Here is a 24,830-nt window from a genome sequence, read left to right on the forward strand (position 1 = left end):
AAATATTCTTTTTAAAATACTAGCAATTTTTAAATGAACAATTTCACTTTCTCTTATTTAGCTTGTTCTACTTATTCATTTTTTTTTAAAGAATTTTTAACAAATAAGTTTATTTTAAGGATCGCGAAAGCAATGTGATTTCGACATTAAGTTGATACAATGAAGGGCATGGGATCTTGAAATTCTGCCATCTTCAAGTTACGCTATTGGTCTCAAAATTGTGGAACTGTAGAGCCAGTAACTGGTCCAGGAAACATTGCCATGATCCCTGGACCCAGTTACTGGCTCTTATGGATTGCTTCAAGAAAATTTAGATTGTTTATATTTTTATTTTTACTAGATAAAATATTATTTAAAATTTACTTTAAAATATTCTTTCTGTGGAATATTTAACCCAGTTATCGCAGAACGATCTCAATTTTTAAGCGATTTAAAACATTATGTTGAATAGAGTAAGCGTTAACCAATGAGTTGTTGAATAAAGGGAAATTAAGACTTAAGTTATTATAAGATTGCCTAAAGTGAATTATATTCCCTTTGAGGAAAGTGTAAATGTAAGAAAGTGTACGTGATTTTTATAAATGTTGTAATTTTGTGATTATGAAGTGAGAAATAGAGGTAGTTGTTTCAAAATATTAGAAAGAGCTCAACAAAAATGCAGGGGGTCTTTTCTAAATAACACCCTTTGCATATATTTTTTTGAATTCTTGCCGAAATTACCACCTATTGAAAGATAGGAAAAGGAAAGATAGGATTCCACCAATAGAAAGATTCGTAGCCACCTATTGAAAGATAATTTCGCATACGAAAATTTAACAGTGGCATCGAAAAAATTATTAAAGTAAAAGATCTAATTTAAGATATCAACTTGAAATTTAAGCCTGCAACTTCACAGAAATTAATGCACTTTTTGATTTCACCCAATAAATAAAGTGCTACTTTTTCTTTTTAAATTTGCCACTATTGTAAATAAAGTGACCAAGACATCATACATTAATAAAAATTCTTCTTATTTGTATGATTATTTTCCTCCCCTAAACCCCTGTATAGGAATTCTAGAGGATACTAAAGAAGCGTATGGTATGAAGAATACCTTGAATATTTCAATGCTACTTTGATGACACTGCTTTATTTAAATGCACAAATACTTATCAATACATTGATATTTTTTTTTTAACGTTTTTAAAGATGAATTTTCACAGCGAGTGTTAATTCATTATTCTAGGTTAGTGAAGGAAGACTGTTCTTATTACAATTTTGTTAAATATTGTTTTTCATTAGGTTTCAAAACTTTACACAAGTGTTAATATAAAATGGTATAAGACAGTGTTGAATATTTTTGAAAGTGTGTTTGTGAACTTTTTGGTATAGTACTGTTAACCCCTGTCTGTATGATATATATTTTTATTTCGGCAGTACTTACCCTGTATTGTTCATGAATACTTTACTTAAATAACTGTTCGAAACAGTGCTTATTTTTTTCACTTATAAAAAGAAGTTAAATAAGTTTTAAATATTTCGTATACACATCTTTCTATTGTTCTTTAATATTAGGAAGCAAGATTAAAGCTAATGGCTTAGTGATCAAATGTCTGGTATCTATATAAATAAAAAATATAAATACATATCTTCAAACGGAAACTGATCTTATTTAAATATATTTTATCTTTGAATTTTTTTTTTCAATTTTTATGTGGTTTTAATCAATATAAACTATTAATATCGAAGAGAACAAGTTTCGAAGGATAATTTAAACTAATGATGTTTCCATACACACTATATTAATGCAAAATAAATAAATAAATAATAACTGCAGATATTTTCAAAGATTGCCTTGAAAAACACTTAATTTTCTGTCATTTTTATTTATTTTCTAATTCATAATTAATAAGTATAATTAAGGTAGAAAAAAGCAATTTATCTATAGTTTTGTAAAAAATATATAAATTATAAAGAGAAGGGGATATGAGTTTCGCTAAATATGAATCCTTTAAAAATCAAAAATTCTTTCAATAAAACAAGTAAGTGATTAAATTTAAGCTAGTTAAAAATTAAAGTTTAAAACGAGTTTTCTAACATATTCGATATTACATATTATTTCCAACTTATTATTGCTTAAATTTATAATGATAATTTTCAGTCTGTAATAGGGATTTTTATTTGGTTAAATTGTAATAAATATCGGTATTTTTTAACAGATAACGTTAAAAAGTTTCGAGATTTTTCCATGTGTAAATATATTATCCTATATTTTAATAATCTGGGTATGAAACATTATGTATTTGTATGTATCAAAAAGAAAAATTTATGTTACCTGAACTATAGTTTAGAGTTAATATTGAATAATTATGAATTGATATTAAATAATTTTATATATTTTTGTTTGCCCCTGCTTCCCCTCTTTTTTTCTCATGATGAATACTTTTCTCTAAGGGAAGTTTATGTAAAGGAGAAACCAAATTACAACGCCTGAGAACGAGAAGCCATATTGGCTACTTTTGTTTCTGATGATGTTGGAATAAGATTTTCCCCTTACAAGAAAGATATCCGATAAATAACTCGCAAATGAGGCTAATTTTTTTATATAGCTCATTTTATGGTTATGAAATAATGTATATATAATACAGTCTAATTTGTATTCGTTTGCATAAATTTAAGTTACTGAAGATGTAAGTTAAGGCAAAAAATTTGAAAAGAATCATCGATGAAATTTTGCCAAATAAGCGATAAATAATAAAACTTTTTAAAAAAACATGTTTAAGATACATAAAATATTAGTCTAACCCCTTAACAATCGGTTAATTTTCAAGAAAACAGTTATAAAAGTGCTTGTTTTGCCAAATATACGTATTTGATTAGTGCTGACATCTAGTTAAAAATAAACTAACTATCTATAATTACCTTAAAAAATCCTGGTACTGCCATCTGGTGTGTAAAATGAGAAATAAAATTTTTTCCGGTCAAACGAAATGAATTAGCTTTATTCTTATTGGCGCATTACTACTGAACACTCCAGCCCGGAAATTCTACGGGAGCGAAAAATAGAGGGCGAAACCTCATCCCGTCATTTTGACGGGAGCGAGAAGCGAGGGGTTAAGACGGTTTCTGGATATAGTTCAAATTCATCTTATAAATTGTTATTATAAAAAAATCTAGAAATGCAGAATCATGTTGAATTTTTATTACTAAAAACGTTCGAATTTTTATTTTAGTTTAATGTTTTTTGATTAGTATGTTTTGCTTAAAAATTAAATAGTAACTGTATTCAATATTTCAGGAAATATTGAATAATTGTATTTATTTAATTTTGAGTGATATAAATTTGCCTGCTCATGAACTGCACGAAAACCGAGAAGGAAGAAATTTTGCTTTAAAATATTTTTCTAAGATCCCATAAAGTAAATGTACTTATTTAAAAACAAAGTTTCAATATTTTGCAATCTATTCAATGCATTATGTATATGACTTGGAGTTTCATAGCTGTGAAGATACACTTCTTTTAAACGTATCAATAATGAAAGTGTCTTGGTGCTCTGAGCTATGCCAGAATTAAATATATCATACCCACATTTAAAGGGTTGTTGATACCCTAGAATATCGTTTTAATAGTACCGATATATAAAAAATTAGTAGTATTTATTAATTAAATATCTCATTTATTCTGTACTCTTGTAAATATAAAATAATAAAGAGACACAGCTATATTTCTACACCTTAAACTTATATCCTTCACTAATTTGAAAAAATGTTTTCTGTTTTTTTGTTGTTTTTTTTAACTTGTGTACAAATATTTAAATATTTTTCATACATATTTGTTTAAAAATTTATTCTCTTACTCTTATAGAGCTTTCACGGAATTAATAGAGAAAAAGTAGATTTTTTTAGCAAAAAAAAGGTAGATTCTAAACATTTTTAGTTTTAATACTGAGACGTTATTTGTTAATATTTATTTCTGTGAAGAATTTAATGTTTCGAGAATCTTTTAACTAAACTTTCGCTATTATAATATATTATTAAATTAGATTTAATAAATTTATACATATTGAAATAATTTTTAAATGTATATATTCATTTACTTGCATATATTTATTTAAAGGTATGTTTTTGAATTATATCAAAAACGATTTTAGAAAAAGAGATGTAATTATCTATTTTAATAACATTTAATGCTTATGTTTTCAGGGTGCTATTAATATTAATGATGCGAATGGATACATTTATTATTTGTGTATCGTACTGAAAATAGTTTAACGATTACAGTTCTTAATAGTGTTTAGAAGCATGAACTCTTTTTTAAAAGCCTTTATATCTCAAAAAGTTTTTAAAAAAGAAAAAAAAATATTTTGATCTCAAATAAATATCGAAAATTCAAAAGGTTAGACTTTTTCCGTTATAAATCTTATTTAAAAGAACTCAGGTGAAAAATGTAAAACTATATTGGATGTGGTATTAAAATAATCTAATTACACTAAGATAGCAAAAAAAGGGGGAAATGTTTGAGCATTTAAAATTAAGCATTTTACTTTTTAAAATTTTGATCAAGAGTAATAAATTAATACCATATTGAAAGTAAGAGCTTTTAGTAAAAGAGTGAATCTTTGTTTTATTTAAGAAATATTTAAAAGTTTAATTGTGTATGAAATGATTTGTGACACAAAATAAAACAAGCCATGTTCAAAAGTTCTACGAACATTTCTTGACCAATAACTGAGGTACATTGTGTAATAACAAGGAAAGTCCGTGAATTTTTTAAATTTCCTCTCATTTTTTATTATGGGCAACATATGTACTTGGAATAGTGCAGAAATCTGACACCAATATGCAACTACTGGTATTGTAGCTCACTAGAAAGTTTACCGACTAGCACTGCTGACAACAAACTGGAGAACACTTGCAGGTAAAAGACTAGCCTGGAAAAAACTAAAAACTTTTTGAGAAGGCCGGGGCTCACCCTGGGTTGTTGAGTTAATGAAGAAGTATATAAAACCAGTCTTTTCCTGTATGGTTAATAGTATAAGGGGGATTATATAAATCTATTGAGTATTTATATTGTATTGGCTCTGCAATTTTTCAGAGGAATTAGTTATTGGGATTTCTGAAACTGGACGTAACTTGTTATTGTACCGAACCCATTAATTATCAACTTATCAGCATAAATGTCGGATTCAATAACTTTATATGTATTTTTACGTAATTACAATATTTGTATGTTCATATATCTACATTTGAAATGTGTTTATGTATATGTTGTTCAATCGTGACCGTGCATGTGCTTGTGAAGTGTTGTACTGTCAATATTTTTATTACTGCTTAAAACATTTTTACTTGAATTTTATGTAAAAGCACATCTGTATCATCTATGTCATTCTATTATAACATGTAATGTGGTTCATTAATCGTTGCAGTCCGCGACTCAGAGCCGTAGAAAATTTTTTAATTCCTACTTAAAGAACTTAATACACCACTAATCTCAAAACGATCCAAGAGTAATTAATAAATTTACCTAATTTATGTTAACCACTTCTGTTATTCTTCATTTAAGCTGGTTCATTGACATCAGTGATTTTGAATGGATGATTATCACTGAAATTTTAGCTGGATGATTATCAGTGAAACATTAACTATCTATGAGCAGCTTTTAAGAAAATAATATTATATTATTTATACATAAAGTATTTTTTTCTTTTTAAATTGACAATTTAGATATTAGTAAGCAATTAAGTAAATATTTTTCTTGAAATTTCATTTTCTGTGTTATAGCATACATAGAATAATAACTTTTATAGTAGCATGATGAAATTGTTTCTTGGTTATTATTTAAAATATAAAAATTATACACCCAGATATTATTTTAATACAAACACGTAAATAAAATCTACATCCTTAACTATCTACCAATTACCTGATTAAAAACTTCATTCGCATCAAAAATATAAAATAAGTAGGAAATAACATATTTCAAGCTCTCAAACATAGGCGCCCATTTTCAAGATTTGCCAGACGTGAATGAGTAGAAACAAAAGTGATTTGAAATATAAAACGTAACGTTGTAAAAGAACACGATAGATACGCCTATTATCAAGATTACGAGAAATCATCAATCACTGCACATTGTTGGAATCTTGGCTATAAATTCAATTTTGACAATGCCAAAATTATTTCCACTCCAGTCAATAATAATAATTATATATATATATATATATATATATATATATATATATATATATATATATATATATATATATATATATATATATATATATATATATATATATATATATATATATATATATATATATATATATATATATATATATATATATATATATATATATATATATAAATTGTGATTTAGATTTTTTAACAAAATTAATTTAAATTACAAAGCTCTAATTTTTTTTCCAATCATGATCAATTATTGCCAATTGCAAATCATGCTTAGAAAAGAAATATTGAAAACTGCCTAATGATTCTTCTCAAAAAATATTGTCTATTGTGCATTTAAAAAGAAATTCTACATTCTTAATTTTGTAAATTTAAGTATAAAAGAAACGAATTTTAAAAAGTTGACTTTACAACTTTTAATTAAACTAGAGAAATTTTTTGTAAGAACTGCACATGCTAAATTCTCTTGTCTAGTAAGCTCCTTTTTTTATTAAATTTAATGCGGCTCTGGCGTGATAATAGATGTATAAAATCTGCAACAAGCTTTCATCTGATGATTAATAAATACGAGGCGTTTTCGAAAAGTAAAAAAAAAAAAAAAAAAAAAAAGCTGCTGCTGCTGCTGCATTCTCTCTTGAAACCATTTTAATTGATTAAATTACAAATTACTTACAAATTATACTTCATTTTTCGCAATTCTCAAAGCATTTGTTAAGTTAAGACTTTGCCACTTGTTGTCGGAACCACATTTCAACTTAAGTTATGTCTCATTTTCGTGAAAGTTTTGCTCTGCAAGAGGTATTTTCAGGTAAAGAAATAAGCGAAAGTGCGAAGGTTCTGACAGTAAAGCGGATAATCTAAAATTTTCCATTTAAAACTCTAGAGTAGTGCTGCTTTGGTTTGAAGCGCTGTGTGAGGACGAGCGTTATCATGCTGCAAGCTTCTCAGCAAATCCCTGCGTTTGTTTCGAATTGTAGGGCTTTTGTATACCTTTTTCATGACATTTTGTAAGCAAAATCTTTTCCATGATGAAAACGCAGACAAAGACGTGATGTTCAAATAAGGCTCACTGTAAAAATAGGAAATGATCTCAAGTGATAAGTGAAACGTCCAAGGTTACAGTCCGTACGGACTCACAGAAACTTTTCCTTTGCTACTATCGCTGAGGTGTCTTTACTTTCCGAAAAAGCCTCGTAACACAATTAAAATTTTTCCAGAAATATTTATTTTCAAATTGTAAAATCATGCGCAAACCATAATAACAACCGACATTATTAATTTAACTTAGTACTTAATATTAAAACATACACAAATATCCAAAAACTGTGAAAGTTAAGATTTTTACTCCAATTTCTCTATACTGTTTATATCATATTTTAGATTCTGACTTTGCTATCCAAGGTGTGAAGGTTAACTATACGTATTTTGGATCAGCGAAAATGAAAGAAAAAAAATCATTGTAAATTACAGAAATCTTCTGATTTTTATATATTATGCAAAACTTAATATTAATTTAGTTATAGTTAGACGAAATGCTAAATAAAAATTACTAAAATTAATTTTTTATATAAAAATTGAAACTTTCTAACATGTTGCGTGTATCTGTTGCCATCAATGTAAGATAAACCAGCATTCTATAAATGCCTAGTGTCGTTGCATGCAATGTCTAACGTTTTCAGATGAAATATCATTACGCACTTTGTCTGATGAGTGTATTGCCTGGTTGATTTTAGGACTTTTATGCAATGACTCAACATTGCATACACCTTTCATCGTCAACTTACGAAATGCCAGCATTCTATAAAATGCTTTGTCTTTGTATGCAATGAAAGGCGCTTTTATGCAAAGTACGAAATATGAGAATCATTATGTACAGTGCATATAAAAGAAGATTCACCTAGCATAACTTTTAATCTAATGATCGGATCTTTTCGTCTTTTGACTCAATCTTGGAGGTTCGAGGGAGTGACCTCAAACATGCTAATAAATAAGTGCAGACGATACTTTAATTTACAAAATCAGACACAAAAACGTACTTTCTCTGAATAAACATACCTTTTTTTCGAGGGATTCAGATTTCCGACCCCCAAATTTTTAAGGGGTAGCAGCAGTCTAGGATATATGGTCGAAATTGCTTGATCAGGAGAGCTGTACAGAGCTTGGACTCCTTGAACTTTTTGCGCATTTAATCTTAACTCCAGAATTTTTTAAGCGAATTTAAAGAATTTTGGAAACAATTATAAATATCGTTTATCCAAAGTTAATTCTATACAAAATATAACTTTTAGTTCGAATATCTGTTATTTTATCCAATAATACTAAAAAGAATTGTATTGTATACAATTTTTTAATACAATTCTTTACAGTATTTCAAATAATGCAATTTTAAATGGCAAAATATAAAATTTGAGCAAAATTGGTCGAATAATTTCTGAGAAATCGAATTTTATTTAGACAACTTGTTTAAAATTCGATTACAAGTAATCGACCAATTTCGCTTACGTTTTGTATATTGCCATGTAAAATTAAATTCCTTGAAATGATGTTAAAAACAATATACCTTCAATTGAAAAATTTTCAGTCCATTATTAAATAAAATAATAACAAAAAGAATAAATATTAATTAAAAGTTAGTTTTTGCATGAAATTATCTTAGAATATAAACGGATTTAAAATTATGCCCCAAAATTTTTTTCAATTCGCTTAAAATGTTCTAGAGATATGGCAAAATTCATAAAAGCATCAAGGGGTCTAAACTCTGGACTGCTCTCTAGATTACGGTTATTCCCTTTATTTTGGGGGTCAGAATTCCGAATTCTTCGTAAAACAGGTATGTTTAATCAGAGAAAGTACGTCTTGCGTCTGATTTCGTAACTTGAAATATCGTATGCTTTAATTAATTAACATATTTGAGGTCAACCGTTCGAATCATTAAGATTGAGTCCTAGAACATGATCATTAGATCAAAGTTTATTCCTTGTTGTCCGTTTATTTTTTGAGCACTGTACTTTGCCGAGTCATTGTATTATTGGTCGATTTTAGGAATTATATTCAATGACTATGCATTATATAGAAGGGTGATTGTAGACAATGCATGGAGTTTTCAGGCTAAGTATGAAATGTGAAAATCATTATGTACTTTGTCTAATTAATATAATTGCTGGTCAATTTCAGAAATTCTATTTAATGACGGGGCATTCTATAGAAGGCCGGTTTTCATACATTTACAGTAGCATGCGCCATATTATAAAAGAATAAAATTGAAAAAAGATCACCTTTGATGTAAGCACAAATAATATAGCAAAATAATGGACGCATGTTTCGATTCTAAATAAGTACCATCATTTATGCCAAGTTTTCAGTCACAACATTTATAATGGCACTTGTTAGATGTTATAGTACCCGAGCGATAAATTTACTTTTTGCTACATTATTTATGGTTTTAAAAGTTGATTTAAAGTTACTGGTAAGATATAAATATGTAAATTTCAAGAATGATTTAGTCAAAATAACAAGTAGGGACTTGGAGAACTTCCCATACAAAATTAAAATTTTATGAAATATTTTAAATGGCCTATGACCAAAGTGAAATTTGTTTTTATTCAATAAGTACACCAAGAGGCGAGTACTTATGTACGTACAAAAAGTAACTTCAATATAGTAACGCGTTATACATTATAAACCAAAATAGCTTTGATGTAGATATTGAAGAATCTTAGTGCATTGAATCCGATTTAAATCGGACGAGATGAAATCGCTTTTTTATATATTGTTACGAAATTTTTGTATTTTATGAACGAAATATTTTTGGTTAAAAATCATGGATTTCGGTGAAATACTATGTTAAGAAAGATTTTTATGTGAAGTCTCTTGTAACTGTTGATTTTGCCTGTTAATAAAAATGTTATTTGTGATTCAGTCTCATTTTATTTAAATACGGCACATTACGAAAAGTACGCTATTACGACAAATTTTCAAATCACCATCGAAAGGCTAACATTAAAGGTATCAATATTATAATTTTTAACAAGTCAAAAATTACTAGCCTACCGTAATCACGAAACAACAAAAGATTTGTTTGCTGTTTAAGACAGCAATATTAAAGGAGAAAAGTTTTAAATGAAAAGAATGTTTAATTGCATCTGGTATCAAAGTAGAAAAGGGGGTAAAGAACATACGGGGTTAAAACTGTAAGATTTCCTTCTTGCAGTTTTAACCCCGAATATTTATAAAGAAATGCATGGGCGACCACCTGCTAAATTATAATCTTCCTAACTAAATTTCTTCCGCCATTTTTTGGAAAGCCTTTCGCGGAACTCAAAAGACCAAACTAACAAAGAAAGCGTTTAATGTTCAAAAAGGTTTTGAATTTTAAGACAAGTTTAAAAGATAAAAAGTGGGGAGGGGGAAACTATTTGAAGTAAATGGTTGAATTTTAATAGTTTTTAACCATTATTATTTAAGTTTTATTCCTTGTAATAAGTTCAATATAATTTATTATTTATAATTATGTATTTTTTTATAAGATCTATAGATTTGGGTCTATAGAGTGTCTGGGGTTTCTCTGTAATTTTATTTTTTGTGAGCATAAAATTAGAATTGAACTCCACTTTTAAAAAAGGATGATTTATTTTATTTAAAAACATTATGATTCATTTACCTAGGGGAGTTCTGGTTTTATTTTTAGAACAAGTCAAATATTTTGCAGTTCTTGACAGAAATAAAATACGACAAAGACGGTACAAAAAAATATTTATTGATAAAAAGCAACGTTTCATAAATTGATATTTTAAATTTTATTCAATAAATATTAAAAACAATAAAAATAAAACTGAAGATTTCCCTCATAATGATGACTATATTTGATGTAGAGCTAAAACAGAAAATTTAGGAATAATATAGTCAAATACAAATGCATGCTAGACTTTAATTACATTCATTCCGTATACAACTTAGAATTTTAGTAACAATCAATAAGCAAATAATTTAGAAACTTTCAAATGCTATATTTTAATTACATTTTTTCAGCTTACAATTTAAAAAGTTAGAATTTAAGCATTTAATCAGCATATAATTTAGAACAATCTATTTTTAAATATCATATTTTAATTACATTCATTTGGCATATAATTTAGAAATAATCTATTTTTAAACTACATATTTTAATTAGATTCATTTAGCATACAATTTAGAATTTAGTAGCATTTAATCCGCATATAATTTAGAAATAAACTATTTTTAAATGCCATATTTTAATTACATTTATTCAGAATACAATTTAGACAGATACTTTATTTTCAAATGCAATATTGGTGTTCATGCAACACATAATGAATAACAGAAACAGTAAAACTTACATTTGTTTTTTAGGAGCAAATTAAGTATTAAAAAAATTTAAATATAATGTTTAATAGACTGATTTAAGAAAAAATATCAAAACTGATTTTCATTTTTAAAAAATATTAAAAAGTTCTTTTTATTATGCATGGCTAATTTGAAGATTTCTATAACCAAATTTTATAATCAATGACGACTGATAAAAACCAATTTTAAAACTGTTTTATAATTGAAATAAATTTTTTTAAATAAATTTTTAAAAAAAGTTTTTTTATTATTTATAAAATTAGGAACAAAACATAAATTTGCTTTGTGTTCTAGTAAAATAAATTCTGATAAAAAAATATATCATAAAAGATCATAAAGAGGTAAGAAAAATATTTCATTATTGAGCAATCTTTTGAGATATAAAATATATATTAATGCATTGTCATTGTAGAAACTTTTAATGGAAAAATAGTATCATTATTCTTTAAATGCACTTATGTAAATATACTAAGAAAAATACAACAATTATTTAACAATAATTAAAAGTTTAATAACAATGTACATAAATACTGTACGGTGAAACAACTTCAGCAAAATTGGCAATAATGATACATTTATAGTTTAATCTGACAAGATCATGCTTTATAAATATAATTATACAATAAATTTTTCCTCTTTTTTTTAAAAACAAATGACACTAGATGATTGCAATATTAAAAATCACAATGACACAAACCATATAAACATATTCAAGAAATGCACAAAAACTCTTGAGAAAAAATATAACATCACAGCTATGACACAGTTCATGCATTTGGCAAATGAAATGAAAATGACTAGCAATTTCATCAACTGCTTGGAGACTCTGTTGATGATGATTTAGTAGGTCTTTCAGGAAGTTCAGGAACTGAATTTGTCTCATCTATTGAAGATCTAGGACTTGATGACATGTTTCCTTCTTTAACTGGTAGTGGTGGAGGTGGCTATGAAATAATAAAAATTATAATACAGATTTTCCGTTAGTATTATACACACTGATCTTTGCTAGACATCTTTATTGCTGATTGTATATTTTACATTTGAAGTCCGTTTTAATAAAAAACAAGGGTGATTGTGAGCCGAACTCAAAAATCCTGAAAATTTCTTGAGTAAAATCATTAATAACTCACTTCAAAAAATTTATGCCTTTATCAATGATATATTCAAAACATGAAATTTAAAATAAATTATATGCAACCTAATTTACATGAATAATTATGTATAAGTTAACTTTTATCACTAATCATATTTATTATTCTACCAGAAAAAATATTTACAAATGAAAGAGATGCCAAGAATAAATTCTAATAGTTCTAATAGTAATAAATTCTAATAGATATAGTTCTAATATTTTTAAATAAGAGTTTTAAGTCTTTTAGTTTTTAAACATAGAGAAGAACAAGAAACACAAGAGTTTTTAAACATAAATGTGGTCGGTGATTTCTTAAAACTTCTAGACCTTGGATTTCCATAAACTTCCGGATCGCAATTAACGAAAAATCTGGAAATCCGGATTTTTTCCAGAGCATAATCATCTCTGTAAAAAGGAGGATGAAGAGAAGCATAGGTACCCAGAATTCTAAACTTACCAAACTTTTGAATAACCTTCTATTCTTAGCAATAAAAAAAAGGAGCCACAATATATTTCTTATAGTAAATGGATGTTATATAATCATAATTTCATTTGAATAGTGCAAATATTTAGAAGTCTGGTTGATATAATTAAAATTATTTGTTAATTTCAAAACAATTTCTTAATAAGTCACACCTTTTAGCCATTAATGCTAATAAGTAATAGATAAGCCAAATTAAATAGTGGAGAAGCGAGTTTGGTGGGCCTTATTTGGGCTATTTAGATTGCTCGTCATCAGCAGTTTAACATTTTAAAATAAGAAAAAATGGGAATTATGCATTTGCATTTTTTGAATTTGCAGAATTTGCATTTTTTGTTAGCAAATCATGTATAATTTCAAATGAGATATGGGCTTTTAAAAACAGGTCATTAGTATCAACATTTACCTTACTGAGTAACTAGAAAATCAAATTTCAATATGTTGTATTCAAGTATCACACAATAATTTAGTTTCCACGTGAGGTTTCTGTGTGTTTCATTAATTTTGAACACGTCCTGAAAATTTATATTTGCACAGGCAAATGGTAAGTAAGGAGTTAACCTAAAACACACATTTATTGAGACTTTCACTGAAACAGGTTAATATGAAATGGTCAAACAGGAAACAGTTGCAAAACAAGAGCACAGAGAGTAGGTAGAAAAACTTTAACATTTTTTCACAACTCGTATATCCAGATGGATAATAAAAAAAATTCTTAAAATACAATTTAATCGGAATATTCAACAGCAACAAACAAAGTGTGCTTTAATAACTATTTTCTTAAGAAATCTACTCATTGACATGAATGGAGGGAGTAAAAAAATAATAAAAAAAAGCATATTAAAATTTTATTTGTCACAATAAAAATATTGATGAATTGTTTTTTCTCCCAAAATAAAATTACCCACACCCTTTTATTTAAAGAAATTGAAGGACAGTCTTTTCCTTTTATATCCAGATTTTAGGATTATTAGTTGTAAAATTAAGGATGAAGGAAATTAAAATTATCACTTCACTCAATAAATTAAAATTTCAAAACAAGTTTAGATTGGTTTAAATTTAACCTCAATATGAAAATATTTTTTTTAATACTGAATTTTGTGATCAAACATTGCTTTTGGTAATTACTAAGTAGCTGCTTGTGATAAGTACTAAATAGCTGAATTCTAAAATAAATGAATATAAAACAAAATCAAACAGTTTTTGAGTTATAAAATTTAAAAAAAAAAAACATATTTTCAAATTTTAATTTCTTAAAAAATATATGTCTGTTTTCTTTAATATTTTAGAATTTGACATTTAAAATTACATAGTTTAAAGTTATGAATCAAAACACTTTTAGCTGTTAATTAGATAATAAAAATAGTAAATATGTATTAAAAATTATAAATTTTTTTGCATAAAATAATTTTAAGATAAACATGTTTTATAATTGTGTAAAAGAATGCTTCGATTTGCTTAGAAATTCTCGAGAATGCTTAGAAATGCACAAAAAGTGAAATTAACATTAAGGGGATCTAATTTCAAAGTGCTCTCCTGACAAAACTATTGGGACCTTATTTTCCAAATAGCAGTGATGACCAAAAACCGAAACGATGTTAAAAAAAAAGAGTATGTACATTCCAAAAAACTATGATATTGTGCCTAATTTTGTAACTAAATTAATAGATAGCACTAATTAATCAGCATATTTGGAGTCAAAACTTGTACCTTTAAGATTGACACTAAGTCAATGAAAATCTGATCATTCGAAGTAAAGTTATTAGAAATTATGTCTGATACCTTCTCTTTTTTTAGCTAACATGAGCTCGTTATGTTTTATAATAAAATATCCCAAGCTTATAACTTTCTTAAAGATGATATTGGAAAATTGTATTGAAATTCACATTTTAATAACCAGTTATGGATAGCCAGTTACAATTCACATTTTAATAGTCATTTAATAGCTCCCGAATGCTTGGAGGGATTACATATCTTTCCCATGTCATCTTTAAGAGGTAATAAGACAAATTGTGACATTTTGTCACGAAAACAATGATGGCTTACTGTACACATTTACTTTAGTCAATAAAAATGATTTTACTATAATTATTTCGTGTGAAATTACATTACTTCAAAATTTTCTGTTTTCCATTATGGTAATATGTTTACGTACATTAGGCAATTTGTTTAACTGCTATTTTTGTATTATTTTTCTTTATTTTTATCCTTATCTTATTAAAATAATTAATATTTTAGATTAACAATAATTGCTATTCTTTAGAGAAACAAAAAAAACTGAAAAAGCTGGTATCCAACATGTTTGCCACTTAAATCTAGAAAAAAAAATTCATGTACATATAAATCAATATATTAAGTATTACAATATATTAAGAGGAAACACGCAATCACTATGCTCTTGTGTGAGCTTTCATTACAACTACAGGTAATTTCAATTGCTAGAACAGCAACATACTTAAAACAACAGCTCAATATACTTAAAACAAATATTGCTATAGTAAATGAGGTATAGTATAGGTGGGTGAATGAGGTGAGGTATAGCTACTATCATCTATAAATATTTAATAGATTGCACTTTCAAGTGTCATCTGTTGGAGAGAGGACAGCAATTTTTTAAAGACAAAAATAAGAAATAAAATTCCCTGTATTTTCCCAGTTTGTAAAGAAAAATTTAAAATTCCCTGCATTTTCCAATTTTCCACGATGGTAGAGTGGTAACTCAGTCCAAAATGATATTAGTCTCTCTCATAGATTCCATATACAGTAGAACTCAGATTATCCGACACCCCCGTCCCAACAAGCACTAAAAGATTCCTGGCACTTATTTCATCATTATTACAGCCGTTGTTATACAATCATTGGATATTTTGAACCTTGAACAACTACGCACCACATTTAATTCAATACAATAACTGTTCTGACTACGAACACGAAATTCAGCTGCTAACAAACGACAGCAAAAGAAACAAAAACAGAAAACACAGAATTTTTTTTTTTCTTCCATGATGTCGTGCCATTATTTCCGATTGAAAATTAATATACTAGTAAATCTTTTTTAAACCTTATCATAATAGCTAGTTTTTTTTTAATCCTTTCACTTGTTGATCAATGTTTAAACAATTAAAAAATGAACAGGAAGAATAGTATTAGGGTAATAAAATCAAAAAATTTTCATGAAGAACTTGACCATTTGTGCTTACCTTATTTTTAGCACGTAATGTAAAGGAAGACACAGAATTTTTACGTGGAATTGTACTGAACTGCATATCTTCAGTTATATTAGTATAATCTGCATAAGCTTGTTTCTGAGGCAGGGGAGGAGGTTTCTCTTCTCCGTTGTCATGAGTGTTAGTAAGAGAAATGCAAGATAATGTTGAAGGTGTTGATGGCAATGATAGAGAATACAGTGATGAGCTTGGTGCTGAAAGTGTTCAATTGAAAAAATATATATATATTTTTAAATAAATTAAAACAAAAGAAATAAAAATGTTTCTGCATGACTATATCTTACATCTGTTCATTCCAGTTGGTGAAGGAGTTTGGTGGCGAAACTGACCACTTGAAGGTCGGCTATATCGTTTTTCCATTTCTGATCGCAACGGCCTTGTTGGTGTCAACTAAATCATAGATTAAGAAATATTTCCATGAAGTTAAGCACATAAACTTCAGATGATTACACAAAAAGAAATCACTTTTAACAAAATATAATAGATCACACAGTCCAATTTTCGAAAATCGTTAGAAAAAAAATTATATCTTCGCACCAAAAAGAAAAATTACAATTTTCTTTTTTAAAAATAAATTATGCAAATTCATTGAAATACGTTTAAATATTTTAATTTGTTAAAATTATATTATATGGATAGTCAATTTGTAAACATTCTTAGTAAATTTGGACCCTACTAAAGACTTCTGATAAAAACAAGAAGAGCTTCTTACAGGGGTGATTATGAGCCCAAGTCAAAATTCCGAAAAATTTCTTGAGTAAAAAAAAAAAATAATAATTAAAATGGAAAATTAGAAAAAAATTTAAACAAGATTTTTTCCTTTTTCTCACTATTACTTAGTTTACTTAAAATATATTTAAAATTTTACACATACCTATACCATTTACACATACCTATGATGACCTGGAGAAGTAATTGAAATTTACAAATATGTCTTTCTTTCTTGAGTTTATGATTAGAGTAACTATTTACTGATAAAAAAGGAATATTAATCTTGAATACAAGCCCATAAAGTATCTCTCTGGCTCTCCCTTACAAACAAATAAAATAAACTGTGTTTTTAAGTTCCACCTTTGAAAATTTGATTCCCGGAAACTTTTGTGATCAATGATTTTTTTAAACTTCTGAACCTTTAATCTCCAGAAACTTCCGGATCACAGATAGCGAAAAATCCGGATTTTTTTTCCTGAGCACAATCAGCCTTGTTCTATCAGCCTAAAATATTTTCATCAATTAGATATAATCCACGTACTTCTGCCTATTGAAGAGAGTACTTCTTCAGAGCGAGTGGTAGAGTTTTCTATGAGTGAATATTTCTGTACAACAACCATAATAATATTAACCATATTCCACAACATTAGAATTTAAGCATTGAACTATACAAAGAGGACAATAGTAACAAACTCACTTGTTCACTTAGTTCGATAACAGGACCATCACCTTTTGGAGTTGTTGGGGAAGTGTCATACCACTGCGATTGTGAAGATTCATTTCTTTCAGATGAGAAAGAGCTCCTACGAAGGGTCAAAGTAGAGTTTTCTCGACTTTTCTTGCCACTGCTTTTAGAATTACTCACAGAAGAGGATTTTACAAAAATTGAGGCTCCACGTACACCCGGTGATATTTTTGAGGACTGAGTTGATGAGAGACTAAAAGAAATGATGAAAAATTACTCTTGATCATGGCAATTGAGAGCTTAGCATTTTTAGCATTATTTTGTTCATAAGTAAATGCTACAGTAACAGTACACAAAATAAAAAAGATATCAAACTCAAGAATTTTTGTTTTAATGATCCAACTATCATAAACTAAGTGCCAATGCTAATGAGTGTCACCTTAAATATGCTGCTTAGATATTGCAAATTATTAATTAAGTTACAGAATCAGACATGAAACTTACTTTCTCTAAATAAAAAAAAATTTCTGATGTATTTGGATTTTTGACTATAAAATTATGAGAGGAACTTGGAATCTGCAAAATATTATCTCAATAGTTTAATCAGGAGAGCAGTTGAAATTTGTGGCTCTTAATAAACATTTAACATTAAAACTCTCATTAAACATTTAACTCTTAGAAAAAAAATTCTAAAAGAGAATCATTACTTACCTAATACTTGATTGCACATTCTTCCTGGGTCTACAAAAATAATCATCAAATTAAATAATAGCTTGATATGGTATGGATTTATACAAAACTTTACAGGTTTTAAAAAATTTGAAGCATTTCTTCAAAGAAAGTCGGATAAAAAAAGTCAGAAGAACTGTTATATTTTTCATTTTTAAAAAATGTGAAAAATAAAAATTATGGTTTACAATAATCAAACATCTTATTTTTATAATAACATAGACACAAAACTTTTTTCGCAAAACACTAAAATTTTTTGAATACATAAATTATTATCTTTTTACCATATAAAATTTTTTTTAACTAAATAAGCAATTTTCAAAGCAAATTTTAGCTTGTTTAGTATGCTCAGAATGGTATAAAATTAATTAAAAAATTGTAAAAAAATTTTTTATTAAAAACTAGCTTTTAATTCATAGTTTTAACAATTTTTAATGTTAAGCAGGATCAGGGAATATAGATAATTATCATTTCAAAAAGTAAATCAAAACCTATGAAAAAATTATATGTGTAAGAAACATATTATTTTAATGAACAAAAAAAGTTGGCAAAATTAAACTATCAAAGAAAATTAAAGACATTTTCTGACTATAATGAACAAATAGTCTATAAGAATCCTGAATAAACTTATAAGTAGAAATAGTCCACAATTTTTTTATCTTTTTTCAGAAATTATGAATTTTTCCTCCATAGCTCATTAAAGAAATTTATTGTACTGAACTCGATGCAGACTTAAAAAAAACTATTAGAGTCACAAATATTTGACTGAGCTGTGATGGTTCATTGGTTAAAGGCACTGAGCATATTTTTATATTCAGTTAGTGATTGCCAAAACTGAAGGGATAAGGCATTTTCCAGAATTACCTTATTTTGAATTTTTGCTAGAATACTACATACATCAAGAAAATCAATTTGGAAAAAAAAAAATAGTAAAAACTTTTTCCCTGGGACAAAACAATTTCTGCTATTTGTAAAACAATTAAAGAGTATAAATGATCTTTGAAACATTCAAAGTTTGCAGTTCAGATAAACATAATTCACTGTGTGAAGCAATGAATAAAATTTAGAAATGCACACCAACTAACTTATAAATTAGTTACAAATAATAGTACTTTTACACGGGGCTCATATTTTTTGTAATTAAGCAGAATTTTATTCACCTATCGCTCTGACATTTTAAAGTTTTAAAACATGTAAAAATAATGACAGTAATTATGCACTTACGATTCTAGAACGAAATTTGAAATATCAGATAACCGTTCTTCCTTTGAATTTGATTTTGGAGGAGTTGTTTTCACTCTTCGCACAGTTACAGATACTCTATCTTGTAGTTCTGAGGGTGGCTCCTAAATTAAACATTCAAAACAAATTTAAAAACATTCTTAATTCAAGATTTAAGTTATTATTTTGTGAAAATAAGTATAGATAAAAAGTTAATGAACCCAACAAAAAAAATTAGTTATATATTATGCAGGATTAAGTCAGAAGTGTGTAGATGTTGAGACAAGGAAATAGATGTAACAGTGGCAATAGCTAGAATGACGGGAAAAGGGTATTTCTTATTTCATTTTCTCATGTGAAGGAGGAAATTTTTTTTTTTTAATAATATTAAATTCCGCACTCTGTACAAACGTATTAGATGTATTTGAAAGGTCTGCAAGAATAAATTTAGATTACATATATGCAAGAATATATTTATATTGCGAGAATATATTTAGACATCTGCAAGAATATATTCAGATTTTGTAAAAATGATTGTAATTAATTAAATGTTAAGTTTTATAGTTAAAGATTTGTATTTATTTAGTTAGTTTTTGAGCAAGGGTACATTGGACTCTTGCATGCTATCATCAACTAATAGGCTCCACCCCCTATTCGACAAAGTCCCAACAAAGATTGCCATGGAATTTTATATAGTGTGCGACGCAAACGATATTTGGCCATGATATTTTAAGTTAAACCCATTTGAAATGTATTCTAGAATAGAATCTTAAAAAATTAAATCGATTATTCAAATCTTTAAAACTAATTTCTATTTTAAAAAATTAAAATTTTTAGTCAATAATAAGTTATGAAATAAAATATTACTTGAAATAAATAGGAAAACAATTATTATTTTTTCGTCTTCAACTTTGTTAAAAGCGCAATTATACATTTAGGAACTTAGAGAAGCATTATCCAGGAAAGTTTTGGTGCTTGAAAAATTATTGTTGAATAAAAATAAAATAAAGAGGCTGAAATTTTTAATTTTCAAAGTTGCAAACATTCATGCCAACCTAACTTCTAGAGGATTGGCATATTAGATTAGCAGGGTTTCATAATGTAACAAAAGTGTATAATTGTGTGTTAGTGATATTTCTAAGATAATTTTGGGTGAAATTATGACATACTACCATAAGTTCTGATTAAGAATCACTCTGTCACTTCTGATTAAGAATCATATTTATGCTTATGACTCGTTGATTCACACGCATTATATTTCACTTTGTGGCCAATATGAAAAAGAAATGAGGACTAAATTGCATTAATTAGGTAAGGCAATTAAATATATTACAAATTTATACAAATGATGCATTTGGTTGGGTCCTGTTATTTTCATATTTCGCATGATATAATGCCTTACCTTTTTTCCATATTTTTCTTCAATATTAGCTCTTAGTTTTCGAAAAGATTCTTCCATGTGTTGGTGAAAAGGTTTTAAACTTTCTGGTGCTTTAACTTTATGAATTGCAATACCAGCCTCTAGTAAAGGTACCTGTAAATCCAAATAAATAAATGAATACACATGAAATTACTACTGTTAGAAAGCTGTATAGATATAAAAAGAAAAAAGTTTAATTATTACACATTACATTATTTATTTACAGTTAAAAAGAAAAAAATCATTTATTTAAGGAAACAAACAATGCTATAAAGCAAATAAAGTTGCAAAATAATCAAGCTTAAAACTACTACTCACACTGTATGTTTAATCTTGTAATGTGCCAAGGCTCCAATACACTAACGTTACTGGCTAAATTACATGTTAGGTGTTATCTCTGTTTATCTTATTTTTGTTAACCTTGTAACAGGAGCTAAATGGCCTAGTCTACAACACCTGACATTTTAATAAATTTTTAATGTTTAAATGTTTTAATTAGTCTCTAGTTTACTTCGATATAATTCTTGTGGTATCAATCGTTTGCAAAAGTCAAATTTCCATTTTGTAACACAGTTAACTCTTAACCAAACTTAAAGCTAAAACGCAAATACAGCTATTATGAAGAGTGTGAAAATTTCGCTAACAGCACTCATAACAAGAAAGCTAGAATAAAGTGGCTTGTCAAATACAGTGCTGAGGAAAATAACTTTAAATAAAATTTACCAAACAAAGAATCATATATTATAACATTTGCTATCTTTAGAAGAAACTTTTCCACAAAATGTAAAGTCAAAGACCAGGATAGCCGGGTTGGCAGGGCACTGGGACCATGTCCAAGGGTTCGTGGGTTCGATCCAAGTCGGCCGAAGACTCCCCGTGTAGTAAATGGTGATTGGTGCACGTTAAATCTCTCAAGTCGCAAAGTCCTCTATGTTTCAATAACAAATCAATACATCTGGGGGTACTGATGCAGGAGTTTCCTTGTCTTCTGGATTGGTTCAAAATTACAAGGCTACGGAGTTGAACATTAGTAGTCGTAAGCCCAAAATTGGGCCGGCTGTTAAACAACGGATATATATATATGAAATGCAAAGTCAGCATTCCCGCATACATACATTTTTTTTAAATATTTGTGTTTCCGTGAAATTCTTAATATTTTCACAAATCTTCAGAGAATTGGTAGGCTTTGCCCTAAGTAACATGGTAACATTACATTTTTTTGAATGAACATTTTTTTAAACTGTGTCACTGTTGATATTGTCACAAGTCAAAATTCTGTAATTAGTTTTTAATAAATTATCCAATTTTGTTATCGAAATTGAATGTATAGCTTAAAATGCTCATTAAAATCATCAAGCTACGAAGTCTTATTTTAGGTTTGTAAATCAAGACTGCACGGCTGCTCTCTACAAAAATGTGACAAATAACAATAATTAATAGTAAATAAATATTATACCTGTCGAGCAATTACATCTTTTAATTTTTGTATGCCCTCAACATCTTTTCTAGAATTATGCTTTGAAATGTAATCATCCGTAAAAAATGCCTAAAATGAAATATTAAAACATCAGGAATGAGTTATAGGAAGTACTAATATTAGTTTGATATAAATAAATATTAATTCACTATTAGCAACAAATTATCGAATCAAAACAATACAAATAGCTTAGAGTTATCATAACTACTAACAAGAAACAGAAAAATTCCAGCAAATCTTGAGAGAATATATATTATATACTATCCATAAGACACAAGAAACATTAGGAGCTCTAATGTTAAATGAATATAAAATGTTTTTATTATGTCTAATGTATTTTTTAATTCATTATTTTGAGGAGGAGCAAACCTTTAATAAAATATAGATATTTATAACATATTTCTTCACTATTTTAACTCAAAAAATAAAAAAGTCAAGAAATTAGATTATTAAAAAAAGAAAAAACTAATGCTGACAACTATGAATGAGACTTACTTCATTATTCAGCAGCAATACTTATTTAAATAATCAAGCAAGCATTAAGCTGAGTAAAAAATCTATTTTGAAAGGGATTCTCCTTTTTTTTTTAAAAAAAATCCCAACTTTAAAGAATTTTCTAGAAGTGATATTATTTTGATTTGGAATTTAATGCTTTTAAATAATATGCAACATCTTAATAATTTATCTAAAATTTAAAAAGTACTATTTACAAGTCAAGCACAAAAGTGAAATTAAAGACAAGAGAACCAAATTTTTGAATAAACTAGTGGACCATATTTTCTAAATTCTGTTTACCCCTACCCATAATATAATTTGAGGATCTAAACTCAGAATCCATCAAACGAATTTATGTTTATTAAGAAAAAGTCTGGTGTTTGATTTCTCAACTTAATAATACTTTTATTTATTTTGTGCAGTGTATATTGTCATCAAAAATATCTAGCAGAGTTTTAACCACATGGGAATTTGAAAAACTAAGCGAATCAAACTTAAGATAATGACCAAAATGGTAATGTTTTATTGTAAACAAAACAAACTTACTTTTTCATAATTTATAATTCCTCCCATCACAGCAGCGTCGACAACGCCATTCAGAAGCATACTGAGTGGATTGATTGGAAGATTTGGATCACATTTATGTTGAAGAACTAGGCTACAAATCTTCCTATTGGTGCTTTCCATTGTCTCGATGGCATTCTCCAAGGGACTGATTTCAATTGACTGAGAATTAGTAACAGGAAACCAATGCAAGATCCCGGGCAGAGGATAAGATATCACAAGATTAGTCCTTTCTAACCACATCGTGGCAAATTCATTGTCAGAATCTTTCTCGCCTTTCCTTATGGGACGAGAGTATGTGAACTTTTGAACTTCATTTACTTTGTAGTACTTTAAAATCTGGTCATGAACACGCTTGTTCCTGAAACGCTCCCTTTCGTGCATCACAGGATCGATTTTGTTAATTTGCAAGTATTGTTTATCTGATTCTGTTATATCCTCACCAGGAGGAGCTAGTTTTGTCATCAATTGTGCATTCGGATACTGATTCAGCAGCCTGCTACTGAAATCAGTTAAAAGTTCATAGGGTTTTCCTCTATATACAAACACCTTATTTTGTAAGAACGTAGGGAATTTTTTACCGTAATAAGCCACCCGAAAATATTCAGGTTCGGGACGAACTTGCTTCATTATGTTATCATAAAATACTGACATTCTCTTTAACAAAGCACTCAGTTGAATGTAGTCAAATACTTCGTTCTCATATTGAGTGACTAATTCTTTACAGAGGGCAAGACCGGCTTCCCAAAGTTTTCCTTTATCAAAATAATTGATAATGTCATAGTATAAACATTCCTTCAGTTCTCGATGAGTCTCACAGGTGGGATGTTTGTCATTTTTTAACAGCTGTGATAATGGCTCATCACTCCACCGCAATAATTTAGCGTGAAGCTTTAAAGTAAAAGCGGCTTCTACATAATTTTCGCAATCCAGGTGAAGTTCACAAAGCTTATACAGATATCTAATATACATCTCCCTTCGATTGATCTCATGATAGAATTCCTAGGGAGAGAAATATCAATAATATTGTGGAGTCAATTTTTTTAAAGAAATATTACAATATAATATAATATAATTTTAAAAATAATTTTGAAGCTAGAATAATGTAATTTTTCAAGCTATTATTTTATTTAGTAAATCTGCATGTTCGATCCCTGGC

At 27.6% G+C, this 24,830-nt stretch overlaps 1 protein-coding gene across 1 annotated transcript in view; it reads right to left on the minus strand.

Annotated features, from left to right (window-relative positions):
• Positions 1-10,900: 10,900 nt before the first annotated feature.
• The window catches only part of mbc (dedicator of cytokinesis protein myoblast city), a 78,563-nt gene continuing 64,633 nt past the window's right edge, over positions 10,901-24,830 (minus strand). Inside the window, exons 33-41 of the mRNA XM_043057605.3 lie at positions 23,654-24,673; positions 22,592-22,681; positions 21,118-21,249; positions 19,719-19,840; positions 18,477-18,506; positions 17,778-18,018; positions 16,654-16,759; positions 16,343-16,563; positions 10,901-12,473 (exon numbers count right to left, since the gene is read on the minus strand). Coding sequence (XP_042913539.2) covers positions 12,339-12,473; positions 16,343-16,563; positions 16,654-16,759; positions 17,778-18,018; positions 18,477-18,506; positions 19,719-19,840; positions 21,118-21,249; positions 22,592-22,681; positions 23,654-24,673 — 2,097 coding nt within the window. The 3' untranslated portion in view covers positions 10,901-12,338. The remainder of the gene's footprint in view (positions 12,474-16,342; positions 16,564-16,653; positions 16,760-17,777; positions 18,019-18,476; positions 18,507-19,718; positions 19,841-21,117; positions 21,250-22,591; positions 22,682-23,653; positions 24,674-24,830) is intronic.

The sequence above is a fragment of the Parasteatoda tepidariorum genome, chromosome 7 (genome assembly GCF_982258835.1).
Source record: "Parasteatoda tepidariorum strain Cologne lab strain chromosome 7, Ptep-v5.0, whole genome shotgun sequence".
NCBI lineage: Eukaryota > Metazoa > Arthropoda > Arachnida > Araneae > Theridiidae > Parasteatoda > Parasteatoda tepidariorum.